General features: G+C 58.2%; 3 protein-coding genes across 3 annotated transcripts; 1 reads left to right on the top strand and 2 right to left on the bottom strand.

The window, feature by feature from the left end:
- Window positions 1-32: 32 nt before the first annotated feature.
- VOLCADRAFT_119630 (uncharacterized protein) lies at window positions 33-3351 on the top strand (the record flags this gene model as incomplete). Its single annotated transcript, XM_002957156.1, has 7 exons — window positions 33-228; window positions 370-599; window positions 798-1827; window positions 2408-2625; window positions 2709-2854; window positions 2997-3123; window positions 3214-3351. 7 exons carry the CDS (start codon window positions 33-35, stop codon window positions 3349-3351), a joined length of 2085 nt encoding a protein of 694 aa, XP_002957202.1.
- On the bottom strand, window positions 3348-5723 carry VOLCADRAFT_84030 (uncharacterized protein). The gene is made up of 2 exons (XM_002957200.1): window positions 5292-5723; window positions 3348-5039 (listed from the first exon to the last, which is right to left on the bottom strand). Exons 1-2 carry the CDS (start codon window positions 5625-5627, stop codon window positions 4263-4265), a joined length of 1113 nt encoding a protein of 370 aa, XP_002957246.1. The 5' UTR covers window positions 5628-5723; the 3' UTR covers window positions 3348-4262.
- Window positions 5724-5810: 87 nt separating this feature from the next.
- On the bottom strand, window positions 5811-8199 carry VOLCADRAFT_77506 (uncharacterized protein). The gene is made up of 8 exons (XM_002957201.1): window positions 8033-8199; window positions 7782-7961; window positions 7599-7695; window positions 7450-7507; window positions 6885-6991; window positions 6723-6806; window positions 6376-6468; window positions 5811-6235 (listed from the first exon to the last, which is right to left on the bottom strand). Exons 1-8 carry the CDS (start codon window positions 8087-8089, stop codon window positions 6057-6059), a joined length of 855 nt encoding a protein of 284 aa, XP_002957247.1. The 5' UTR covers window positions 8090-8199; the 3' UTR covers window positions 5811-6056.
- Window positions 8200-12067: the final 3868 nt, after the last annotated feature.

Consider the following 12067-nt stretch of genomic DNA (forward strand, 5'->3'; position numbering starts at 1 on the left):
TCTGGCCGCCCCTGCAAGATGAGCCCATCAGTATGTCAGCATTCAAGGAGGCCCTGCGCGCGCGCCGGAAGGCGCTGGATGAAGTGCAGCGCGACGCACGTGAAGCCGCTGCTGCTGCGGCGGCCGCAGCCGCTGCCGAAGCAGCCGCAGCTGCCGCTGCCGCTGCGGCCGCTGCAGAGGCAACGGCTGCAGCAACTGCAGCCGAAGTTGCCCAAGCACCAGCGCCAGGTGCTGCATGTGCCAGCGGCGCACAGCCCATGGATCACGACTCAGCTGAGCAGCAGCAGCTGGCTTCCCCGCAGCGACAGGAACCACCTCCGCAGCCGCAACCTCAGCCTCAGCCACGGCCGGGCCCTGCCGCTCCCGCAGACGATGCGGCAGATACGGCTGCCGCAAAGGCGGAGGAACGCAAGCAGCGTCAGAAGGCTCGCCGGGCAGCGGCACGAGCCCAGCTCGAGGCGGACCGCGATGCCAAGGCGCAGCGTAAGTCCCAATTGGAGCAGCGCCAGTCCTCGGCAGCGCAGGAGATGGAAGCGCTCAAGGCTCGGCTGGAGGTAGTGGAACGGGAGAAGCACCGCCTGGTCAGCCAGCTGCGGCAGGTGAGGCGGGATGGGGGGCGTTGGGAGGGTGAGGGGAGGAAGGCTCACACGAGGCCCTATGCGAGCAGCCCGGCACGTTTGCTGGGCAGATGGAGGACCGCCTCCAGCTGGGTCCGGACGGCACATCCATTTAAGTGACACATGCGGCCCTGAACCCGTCCACATCCCGGGTTGACCGCTATGTCGTTGGTCTTACAGGTTCTTCAGGCGGAGGGGCTGCAGCGAAGGCCAAGTGTGGTAACCCTGGGTGGCCCCGGTGACATGGGTCAGTCGCCGTTCAGCCCCGTGGTGCTTCAGCAGCAGCTGCTGCATCCACATCAACTGGGGCCGGGAGCCCTCCGCACGCCAAGCACTGGCCTAGGGATGATGATGCCTCACTCCTCTGCAAGCACCGAAGAGCCCGGAGCTGCTGCTGCCGCCGCCGCCGCCGTCGGCCAGCTGCCGCACGCGCCTCAAGTGTCTCCCTTTGGGAGCGGCGGCTTCGTCTCCACTGGCTCGTACGGCACCCTGCCGACAATGGTATCAGCGGTGACTGCGGCCGCGGCTGATATAGCCGGCGGAGGCAGCACGGGACGCCCGGGCGCAGCGGCTGCCGCTGCAGCAGTCGGTGGACGGCACACCCGCACCGCTGGCGACGAAGAGGATGAAGGGGAGATCCGGGAAGACGGAGAGTACGGCGGGGCCGGGCCCGGTCCGGGCCATGCTGGAGTCGGAGCCCATAACCTCGCGGCAAGTCACCCTCCTGGGCCACCTCATGCGCCGTACGCTGTACCAGGTGTCGTACTGATCCCACCGGCGCCGGCTACCGGACCTGCTGCGGGACTCGGCACCGGTGGGGGGCAGGGTTCAGTTCCAGGGCCCGTGCACAGCTCCGCTCCCAGCCTGGGCCCACCGCTTCACGGGATAGGTCATGGTCCGGGAGCGGCCCATAGCTCCGGGACCCTTGGACATGGCGCCGGGCCAAGCCACGGAGGTGTTTTCGGAGCCGCTGGAGGCCCTGGGCCCAGTGTTGGAACGGGCCCTGGCCCTGGCCCGGGGCATGGACTTGGTGGCTCAAGCGCCTACCCTGATCCTGCACGGCGCAGCATTGGTGGGACCATGTTCCCGGAAGGTCGAGCGTCGACATTACAACCTGCACCGTCGCAGATGGGAATGGGGATGTCGGGACCCTCCGGGGTGGGGCCGGGTCCGGGCCACGCGACACAGATCCCTATGAGGATGGGACAGGGTGGGCGTGGCGGGGTTTGGGGGCCGGGGCCGGCCTTTGGGGTTCAAGGTGGACTTCATCCGCATCATGGGTTAGGGCCTCCTGTGGGACGGGGAGGTGGCACGTTTGGAGGCCGCATGCCGTTAGGCGGCTGGCGTGATGAAGAGATGATGGGGGATGGAATGCCGTACGGCGGTTACGGTCGGGGACGAGGCATGGGCGGGTTCCCCATGCAAGGGCCGCCCCGCAGGAATTGGTAGTTGCGAACTCGCGTTGCGTTTTGGAACCGTTGGCTGACTGCTGCGCTAACAATGCAACATTGAAAATGTGTCTGGTGCTGCCTATCGCAAGTGAGAAGAAAATTTCTTTGTCCTGCTGAGCTTGGCATATATGATGGAAAATATATGAAGTCTTTCGCGACTTTGGTTAGGTACTGGTAACTGGGCTTCGGGCATGTTCCAGGCCAAGGCTTTGTCCTGTCCACGGCTTAGCGGCCTACTTCACAGCCTTAACCTAAACGCATACGCTTTCTCTAACAGACGTTTAGGAAGGCTGAGGAAGGCTGTAAGCCCTGTGGCGCTTACGCGTTTGGTTAGCACAGTCCAACAGCAAGGACAGGGAACATCAACGATGAAGCGTCGAGGAAATGACGACCCAGACGTACGAATAAGCAAAGAGATGAGCCGTCTGTTACGGCACAAACCGCCGCCCGGTGCCATGGACGCTGCGGGATGGGTCAGCCTTCCTGTCCTCTTGCGGCACATGCGCAACCATCCGTCGGAGGAGCAAGTCCGACGAATTGTGGAGACTTGCGACAAGGTGCGACGGCGCCATTTGGGTCCACTTGCGCCTTGCCGTGCTAACGGTACCTATTAGGTAACACTGGACTCTCCAAACCGCAGAAACGCTTCGTAATTGACGACAGCGTAAACCCGCCACGGATTCGAGCAGCGCAAGGGCACTCCGTGGAGCTTACGGAGGCCGTCCTGGAACCTGTGGTTGACCCCAGCAAAGTACCAATTGCTGTGCACGTCACCAGCGTGTCAAGGTATGGGTAGGAGCCGGCTTAGGTACCAGCATTTTCGAATGGGTGATGTTAAAGCCAACCTTGAAGCACGCTAGTGGAGCTTTCCATGTAAGCGTGTCTTTCCTTGGTTTTATTCCCATTCTATTCCCGTCCGTCCATGCAGCTGGGAGGCCATACGTACATCAGGGCAGCTGATGCGGATGAACCGCACACACATCCACTTTGCGACGGAGCCGCATCACATGCGAAAGAATAAGTGGGCTGAGATCTATCTCCGACTGGATTTGGCGGTGAGTTGGGCACTCATATCAGAGGGCTCAAGTATATACGCAACATAAAAAGTACCGGAGGGACCGGCTCTTGTCCTGGCTGGCATGCAGGCGGCGTTGGAGCAGGGTCGGCAGTTCTTCCTTTCGAGCAATGGCGTGCTTTTATGCGAGGGGCCTGTGCCCGTGAGTCTCGTCGAGCAGGTGAAGCTGGAGGATCTTCCAGCGCAATGGCACAGTGCGCACAGATGACGATGATGTTAAAAGATGTATCCTAACTGTACACCTTGAGCTGGCACAGTGGACAGCCGCCTGCTCCTCAACCCCCCCACCGCAAGCAACACCAGGGACCTACTTCCCCCTAACAGCTTCCTATGTATCCTGGGCCGACAATCACCGTTGCAAACACATTGCACCATCATGAGAATTCTCCATTAATCTGTAAGATACCTGAAAATGCCAGGTTCACGTCCCCAAACCAACAAACGTTTTGAGTCCTCGTCGCCAGTGACACCTCTCACAGCAGAAGCGGTCCCAAGATCTGTAAAAACACACGTGGGCTCGTCATACCTTAATCTGCATTTAGTCTACAAATGAGAGTTGGCCCACGAATGGCGACTGGGAAACGGGCATCATTACGTACTAAGCTATGCCCGGGCAAACATGCCAACAACAATCAAAGCAGTTGCGGTCTCCCCGCCTCCGCCTTCACAAATTAACACCAATGGACAGTTCTTGGAAAGAATAGGTTAAGACATCAGGGCAGGTGGTTATAGTACAGGAGTGGGCGTCCGAGCGCTGCAGGCGCCAATTATGTAGACCCCACAACCAAGCAGCACGCTAATGATACATTTGTGTCTCCCATCCTCGCGTCATGACATGGGTCAAAGGCGCAGGAAGGGGGACAAGGAGGAAGACTACGGGGCCAGACGCCACTCGGCCACAAATGACAAACAAACGAAACATCACCAACATCAAGGAAACAAACTACCGCAATCCTTATCAGCCGTGTATCTGAGCATGCCTCATCTTGTGGTTCTTCAATGTTTGCAAGACCGACCCGCGCTTCCGGTAACAATCCCTCCCTGTTGTTGTGCACATCTAGCTAACGTGCGCATGGATACATAAAACGTCAAATCACGCACGCCACATGGTGAGCAACCCTACCACCGTGCTAAGGCCGCCCCGGACATTGGCTGAAACCCCTCGTCATCGTCGTCGGCGTAATCATCCTCGTCGACGCTAGCGAGTGCCTCTCGCCCTGCGCCCTCCTCCCCACTTAGACGCGACTCCACGAGATTCTCGTCGGCGAACAGGCGCTTCATGTTCATGAAGGACAGCTGTGACAGGTTGCGCACGACAAGATCGGCACCTGTGAAATCATAAACCGGCGCGTTGCCGGTTACGACGACACACTTCATGCCCAGCTCGTGTGCTGCCTCGACGCTCGTATTTGATTCGCCAACGACAACGCAGCGAATTGGCGGACGCTGAATTTTGCTTGCAGCGTACGCGTAATAGAACTCCACCTCTGCCGAGCCGCTGTCCTCCGCTGTCACCGTCGCGTCGAAGTACCCTTGCAGGTTGTGCCGCTGCAGAGCTTCGTGCACCTTTGCTTCATGAAGTGGCGTTGCGAGCGCGACAGGTACGCTGTACCGCTTCAAAGTCTCGAGGAAGGGTCGAGCTTCCAACATCGCGGCAGGTTGCCGACCACCCATCAGCTGCTCGTATATTTCACCCTTGCGTTGCGCCACCTGACGCGCCACGCTCGGGTTATGCGTCCAGCCAAACACGCGAGACACTACAACCTCGTCTCGAACACCCTTAATCCGACGCAGCAGCTGTCCAAGTGGCCGCTTGTACTTGAACTCATCAGCAACTTGGAGCCAAGCCTGCCGGTGCGTCTCGTCTGAGGCCTCCACAACAACGCCCTCGAACTCCTGGTTTATGAAACAGAATTTGTATGGTGAAGGGAACCTTTGTTAACGGAACCAAATGACAACAACAAACACGGGCGCGCTCCCCAAACCTACACCTTCAAAGAGAAGACCGTAGCATACTATTATAATATTATTAAGCCTGTTATGCATAGGGTGTCACTTAGGTTGAGAAGGCAGACCGAACCCATCCGCGACTAAAGGCCATCAATAGGCCGTTGCGCTGGGGCCGCAACGTTCAGCCACCATTCCTACCATGATAACTCCAAACCAGCCCGTGGACAGCCGCTCCATGCGCTGTAGGGGGTTCGCAAGCGATGGGTCATCAGATGGAGATTCGAGGTTCCGCGGAAGTGGCAAGAGCTCCTCTGCCCCTTCAATCCGCTCAACGACTCCGACATTTGCATGGCTTGGAGCATATCGAGGAGGCAGAGGAAGAGGCCGTGCCGAAGAGGCTGGAACGCGCTCGGAGAAGCAGTCACGTAGTCGCGGAGATGACGCCAGGCGGCGAAAGGCACGAAAGGGACACACGTCAGCCGGCTCTTGCCCTATCCTTAAAGCGCTGTTCGGTGCACGGCCTGTATGTTGCATTTCTTCGGCGCCAACGTGACGTGTAAGCTGTTGACGCTACGCAGTATAGTCTTACTCAAACTGGTGAGTTAATATCTTATTTTAGTTGCGTAGATGTTACTTGGAAAGATATGCATCAAGTATGCAGCTTTGGCGCAAAAACGACAAGAAACGAGCCGCGAACGACACCTATCACGGCAGTCGTATTCGCCCAAAGCTTACACGTAATAGGGCTTCGAGACCGAATGCGCAACTCCAGTCTGTACTTCTTGCAACGTTTTGGGGTTTAAGTTGACGCAAAAGCCCCAAAACGACTTCACAACAACCCTTTCGCTGAAACTGCAGCCCGGACACCTCAAAACTTTGTATTGAGCATCCTGCAGCAACAAACCTAGTCTCACAAAAACGGTCGGCATATCAAACAGACCCTGTCGCGCCTTGCATTCTCTACTACACCCCCGTTTCCATGTCGTTCCCTCCGACCCCTATGCGCCGCGCTGCGGCGAAAGGGTTCTCCTCCAGTCCAAGCTGTGGCTGTTGCGGCTGCTGCGTGCTCGCCCCAAAGCGAAAGCCTTCCACGGGTGCTGACGCACTGGTTAGGCTCCACTGGCTCTGAGACCCCTGCGCGCCTGCGTACCGTGGCAGCATGCACAAACGAATAGGCCAAAAAGAACCACATCTATCACCCTTGTTCGCGGGAATGTGGCCTAACGGAAAAGCATGGAGGTCTACAATAAATCCATCGCCAAGAAGCGGGTCCCATGCTCACCGAAAGTCGGTCCAGACGTCGAAGGGGTAGCCACGGCTTCGGACACCTGGGCGGCCGTTGGGTTTGGTTGAACCTGTGGTGCAAACGTAGGTGCTACACAGCAACAGAGGCAGTAGGGTATTTTGTCATTAACGCTTAGGCGATGTCCTTTAGCGGCCTTCCCTACCGTACAGCGCACATCTGCAATTGCAACAAAAACATAGACAACAATCACCCAACTCCGCCGCTGCTTCCAATTAAACACCAAGCCGCGCCACGTTGCGCCAGCTTGCATTAAAGCGGAAAATTTTTCATTTCTTTCAAGGAGGCCCTGGGCGGTAAATTACTTTTTACAATAAACCACCCACCATTGTTTAGCACTGCGAGGCCCAGGGGCACCGAGCAGCTGCCATGCAGCTGAACCTCAAATTCCATCAGCCGCTTGGCGTCCTCTGTAAAAGCCCCGTGCGGTTAAAAGGGGCTGTGAGCAGCTTGCCACCGCAGGGTTTAACAGAAACGCCACCACCCACCGTCCTTAATGTTTATAGCGGGCCGCTTGTCCTTGACCCACTTATAGCTCTCTGCTAATCGCCACCCGCGGTGCTTCATCAGGTATGCGATCACCACCGACGGCGACCTGCATGCACCAGAGAGCGTCGGCCACGTGATGTGAATAGAGAAGAGCTTGAAAGGGCTCCACGGCCAAAGCAGCAAAAGGACTCCGCGGGATGCGTAGGCTAGCCGTGACCTAAAGGCAGGCAGCATCAAGAGGGAATAAAATACAGGCCAAAACACACGCGCTACAGGGTAGTGATGGTGCGTATCCGGTAAACGAGGAAAAAACAGGCCAGCATCAGTCCCAGATAGCTGGATCGGCACGGCTTGCCCCGGCTCATCCAGGCTACTTCCGTGACCCACGGACGCCACGCCATTCTCCCTGACAAATACCTTTCGTGTTACCTGCAGCAGAGCTTTAGTTAGGTAGGTAGTTGCCAAAGCACTACAGTGTCTAAGCGGGGTTCAAGCGGATGGCGAGTGGGCCCGGTGCTGGTGTGAGGCAGGGACGTAGGGCTGGGCCCGAGAATCCGTACTCACCTGGAGCTGCCGGTCATGCAGTACACCAGCACCTTCTGCTCCGACTTTAGGACGTTATCTGTTCGGCAAAGATTCGGGCAGCGAGAGGGCATCTAGCATCGGATTTCGGGGGAAATATGTCAAGACGCGCCGCACCAGCACCCGCTTGCCTATGAAGTCAAAGCACTCCTGAAAGTCGACGGGCGCTGAGGAAACTGTATGATACGTGAAGCTGTTTTTGAAGAGGGCGGGGTTGCTGGGCCATGTCTGCGTGGGTTTGCACGCGCACAGGGTGAGTCAAGCAGACCGCACGGCGCGTCCATGCATGCCATGAAGGAAGGCCTACGACACACATTGAGGATGTGCGTGATTCCCATGGCCCGAAGAAGCTCCGAGCGGGAGGCTGTGTCATAGCTGCCAAGGTAGAGGCTTCCCGGGATAATTCCGGTGGGAAGCACCGAGTGCTCCAGCTGGCGCCGCTCCGCTTGGGTCAGGACATGACCACAGATCTGACAAGGCTCTCCACTCTCGTGCTGCGTGTAATTGGGGATGGTAAGGTTATCAGTTGGTCAAGATGCGACATGATTCGTCAGGAAAGACGCACATCGTGGTAGTGATTGCATATGAAGCAGGGCTCCTCTCTGTCCCTTTTGGCCTTCATGGTTTGATACTTCCTAGGCCGTGTGAAAGGGCATGCTCGCACAGGACAGCAAACGTATTAAGGTTCTGGAATGCGTACTAATAGCCATGTGAGGTTAAGACGATGAAGTTTCATGTGACGCCGCAGAATCGAATTGCATACGGCTTGCAAAGTTCTGCCCGTCTGAAACCATTGGAGCTAATGGAGCCAAAGTCGGAGGGCAAATTTTGCATAATACACGATAAATTAATCTGTCTGTTGTTAAGTTTGCAACCAAGCTCTAGTACCTTATTAATTGCCTAGGCCTAGATGCGTTTATGTGCTCTTGCATTTGTGCCAGGCTTCGTTCGCCTGCGTCTATGTGATGTCAGCCTGCAAGCTGCAAAATAACGGCAGCTTACTTGCTCAAGACTTTGCCAGCACTTCTGTATGGCCACGGCCAATCAACCCTTGCCAAACCCTCCGACGCCACTCTGCACTAGGCAAAGCTACGGCATCTTCAACGAACCTGCTTGCTGTAGATCTAGAGCGTCCGACTTCTCATTTGGGGCATGCAGCAATTAACCCTTGGCCGGCAATCGACGCGGCGTCTGCTTCAACCACCGGCTTCACGTCACACTCAGGGAGTGGAGCGAATGGAGTCGTTGCACGGCTTCTGATCAGCAGCCAAGCTGCGGCCCTGCAGCAGCTGTCGGCAGAGATTTTGGGACTCCTAACGGAGTTGGACACGGTACGGTACGGCGACATCTTTGGGAGACGCTGTTATTATGCAAGGCATACATTACGTTTGTCATATGTTATCGGCATATAGTCGTACTGAATTGATTTGTCGCTGCCAAACATTTGGCGGCCCGCAGTCCAGGCCACACTCTCAATTCACTTGCCTGCCTGCCCGTACGGAAAAACACGCTTGTACCTCTCTCCTTTACCCCTTAGAGTTTCGCCTCGGCACATCACATTTACCTCTACGGCCTATATTTCTGAATTCTCCATGCAAAACCTGGCAATGCAGCACAGCGAGTCCACAACTCCACCGCCTCCCCGCCCACTCCACCCTGGGAACAACCTTTGGTCTCCCTTTGGGGAAGGCATCCCCTAAGTAACTTTTCATCCCCTTCGTCGTCTGGGCTTCCCCCTCCCTACCGCATCCCCGCGCAAATCCTTGGCTCCCATCCCCCTTCACATCCCTTACCTCCCACCTTCATCCCCCTTCCCACCCAACCTGCAACCTTACAGGAGCTCAGCAGCCTCCTCCCGCCCACCAACTCCCTAACCCTCTTGCGGCCGTACCAACGAGAGTCGCCAACCCAGCAGCCGCAGCTGCGGCACGCACCTAACACCTCGACCCATGAAACCGCTGGCACATCTTCAGCACCCTTAATCTCAAGGGCAACAACCAGCCAGCCCCATGTCACCGCCGCCTCCGCCGGAGCAGCCAGCAGCGCATTCGACCCTCTGCCCCTCACCACCGTCTCGTCCCCGGCCACGCGACCCGCGGGTCTGTCGCTGCTGTCCTTGTCGTTGCCGTCGGGAGGTCCGCCGGTTGCCGCCAGTGGGGGTGCCGCTGCTGGTGCGGGCAACCGAGCGGAACGCCGCCGGCGGAAGAGCCAGAGGCTGGGGCCAGGGGCAGGAGCCGCCAGCAGCCAGGGTCCCGAGCACGAGGCCAAGTTTAAGGCGACCGGCACCGGCTCCCTGACGATCCTGATGGGGGTGAGGATCCGGTGAATGGGACTGGGGGTGAGGAGGTGGGGCTAGGACCAGCCAGTCGAGGTTTAGGGAGAGTGGTCAGGGGTCGTGGTGGTGATGGTGGTGATCATGAAGGTAGTGGTGATGACGGAGGGAGGGAGGGAGGTGTTGGACAGCATTGAGTGGTGGAGGGCACGAAGGGTCGCCCTGGCTGCCCGCCGGACGGCACATCGGACCGAGTGGTGGGGTAGCTGGGGGGGTCGCTGTGGGGACAGCGACATCCCCCCAGGATGCCCTCCTCTCCCCTCTCCTCCTCCCGCTCGGTCTCTATTCCGTCCCACGCGTGCATCATACCCCTCCGTCTTTCATCCACATTTTTTCCTTCTCTCCTCCTTCAACCATCAACTGCTCCGCTTATTTGCATCTGGTTTTGATTGCCTCTCCATTCTGCTTCTCCATCCCCTCCTTCCCTCCTCCCGTCGGAATACGATCATTTGAGCTTACAGCATCCCACAGTTTCCCCTTCTCTCCCTCTCCCTGTCCCTCTCTCTCTCCCTCCCTCTCTTCCCATCATCACCGCCACATTGTCGCCCGCACACTCCGCAAGCCGACGTTCCTCCCCCTCCCCCTATCCCCCTCTCTGGCTGCCGCGGCTCCCTCCCCGCCTCCCCCCCCTTCCCGTTCCCTTCAGTCCTTTAGCAAGGACCGCATCCTCACGGCGGAAGAGGAGCAGCTGCTGGCCTCCGCCGCCCAGGACTTCATGCAGCTCACCGACCTGAGCAGGGTGCTGGGGGCGGTGCTCAAGAGGAACCCCAGTGTGGCGGAGGTGGCCAAGTCGCTGAATTGCGAGGAGGGGTGGGTTGTGGGGTTGTGGGGGGCTGCGGGGAGGGGTTGGGGGGAGCTGCGGCGCGGAATGAGCGGGGGGGTGTACCGCGGCAGCCTGTGTGCGGGTGTGTATTGGGGGTCTGTGTTGTGTACTAGGGGCCACGGTGCTTGCTAGCCCATGCCCGCATTCTGTGCCGCATTGCCGCGACACGTGGTGACATGAAGTCGTGTGAAAGGACACGACGGTACGTGTGCACATTGCTCACATACGTGTCCTAGTGCATCGCACCTTGTCGGCGGCTCTTTGCTTTTTATGTGGCTCAATTTTTCGGAGGTGACGCACGCCGCCACATCTACATGCACACGCGCACTTGATGCTGTTCATTTTTGGTGTGGTTTGATTGTTTCTCAGTTGTACAACGGACATACATACATACATACATACATACATACATACATACATACATACATACATACACACACGCGCCCGCGCGCGCGCGTACTGACATACCTGTGGTTGTGTTGGCCGGCAGAGCCCTGCGGGTGCGGATGGATTCGGGCAACCGCGCCCGCACCCTGCTGGCCCAAAAGAACTACCGGCTGGTGGTCAACATCGCCAAGAAGCTGGTCAGGGCGACGGGGGGGACGTCCGGGGGCCCGGCGGCAGCCGCCGCGGCAGGAGGCGGAGGAGGAGCCGCCGGAGTCGTCTCCGGTGCCCCTGGCGGCGGTTCCTCTGTGTCCTCCTCCTTGGGTGATGGCGGTGTGTCCCTGGATGACGCCATCACGGTCGGCATGGAGGCGCTCATGCATGCCATCCGCAAGTTCAAGCCCGAGGCGGGCTACCGGCTGTCGACCTACGCCACGTGGTGGATCAGGTTGCGGGTCAGTCGGCTGGTGCAGGCGCAGGGGGGTGTGATCAGGTGCGTATGTGCGTATATATGTATGTATGTATGTGTGTATGTATGTACGTATGTATGTATGTGTGTATGTATGTACGTATGTATGTATGTATGTATGCATGGATGAATGGATGGATGGGCGGATGGATGGATGCGCGAGGGGAAAGGGCGGAGGGAGGGAGGTGCCGGGAAGGCATCATCCGAGTTTTGGGAGGCGTCACCGGACGGCTTGCCGGCAGGACGTCTTTCTCCGCCTCCGCAGCCTTCTCAGAGCGCTGTGTGCCGTCCTCCGAGTAGTGAAGCATGAAGCAGCCAGCAGGCTGTCTCCCCACCACCTAACCCTGGACGGGGCTTATGCACCCGGCTGGGTGCTGCTGCCCTTTTTACTGTCCGTACATACACATACACATACACATGCCCGCGTAACATAAACCCTCTCACCTCCCTACTCCTTCCCAACACCCATCAATGCTTCCCCACTCCCACCCAGCCCCCAACACCCTCTCCATTCCAGGTTCTCCACATTTGCATGATCCAGTCTTCCCCCCGCCCTGACCCGCTCCCCGCGGCTACCCCTCCCTCCCCCCCC

The sequence above is a fragment of the Volvox carteri genome (assembly GCF_000143455.1).
Source record: "Volvox carteri f. nagariensis unplaced genomic scaffold VOLCAscaffold_70, whole genome shotgun sequence".
NCBI lineage: Eukaryota > Viridiplantae > Chlorophyta > Chlorophyceae > Chlamydomonadales > Volvocaceae > Volvox > Volvox carteri.

Excerpts from the sequence above, each read along its gene's own strand:
- VOLCADRAFT_84030 (XM_002957200.1), bottom strand. The coding sequence starts at position 5,627 with ATGCAACATACAGGCCGTGCACCGAACAGCGCTTTAAGGATAGGGCAA. Across the intron at positions 5,040-5,291 it reads GCTGGTTTGGAGTTATCATG|GAGTTCGAGGGCGTTGTTGT; the intron begins GTAGGAATGGTG and ends TTCATAAACCAG.
- VOLCADRAFT_77506 (XM_002957201.1), bottom strand. The coding sequence starts at position 8,089 with ATGAAGGCCAAAAGGGACAGAGAGGAGCCCTGCTTCATATGCAATCAC. Across the intron at positions 6,469-6,722 it reads CCTCGCAGTGCTAAACAATG|CACCTACGTTTGCACCACAG; the intron begins GTGGGTGGTTTA and ends GTTGCTGTGTAG. Across the intron at positions 6,236-6,375 it reads GACGTCTGGACCGACTTTCG|GCGCGCAGGGGTCTCAGAGC; the intron begins GTGAGCATGGGA and ends CACGGTACGCAG.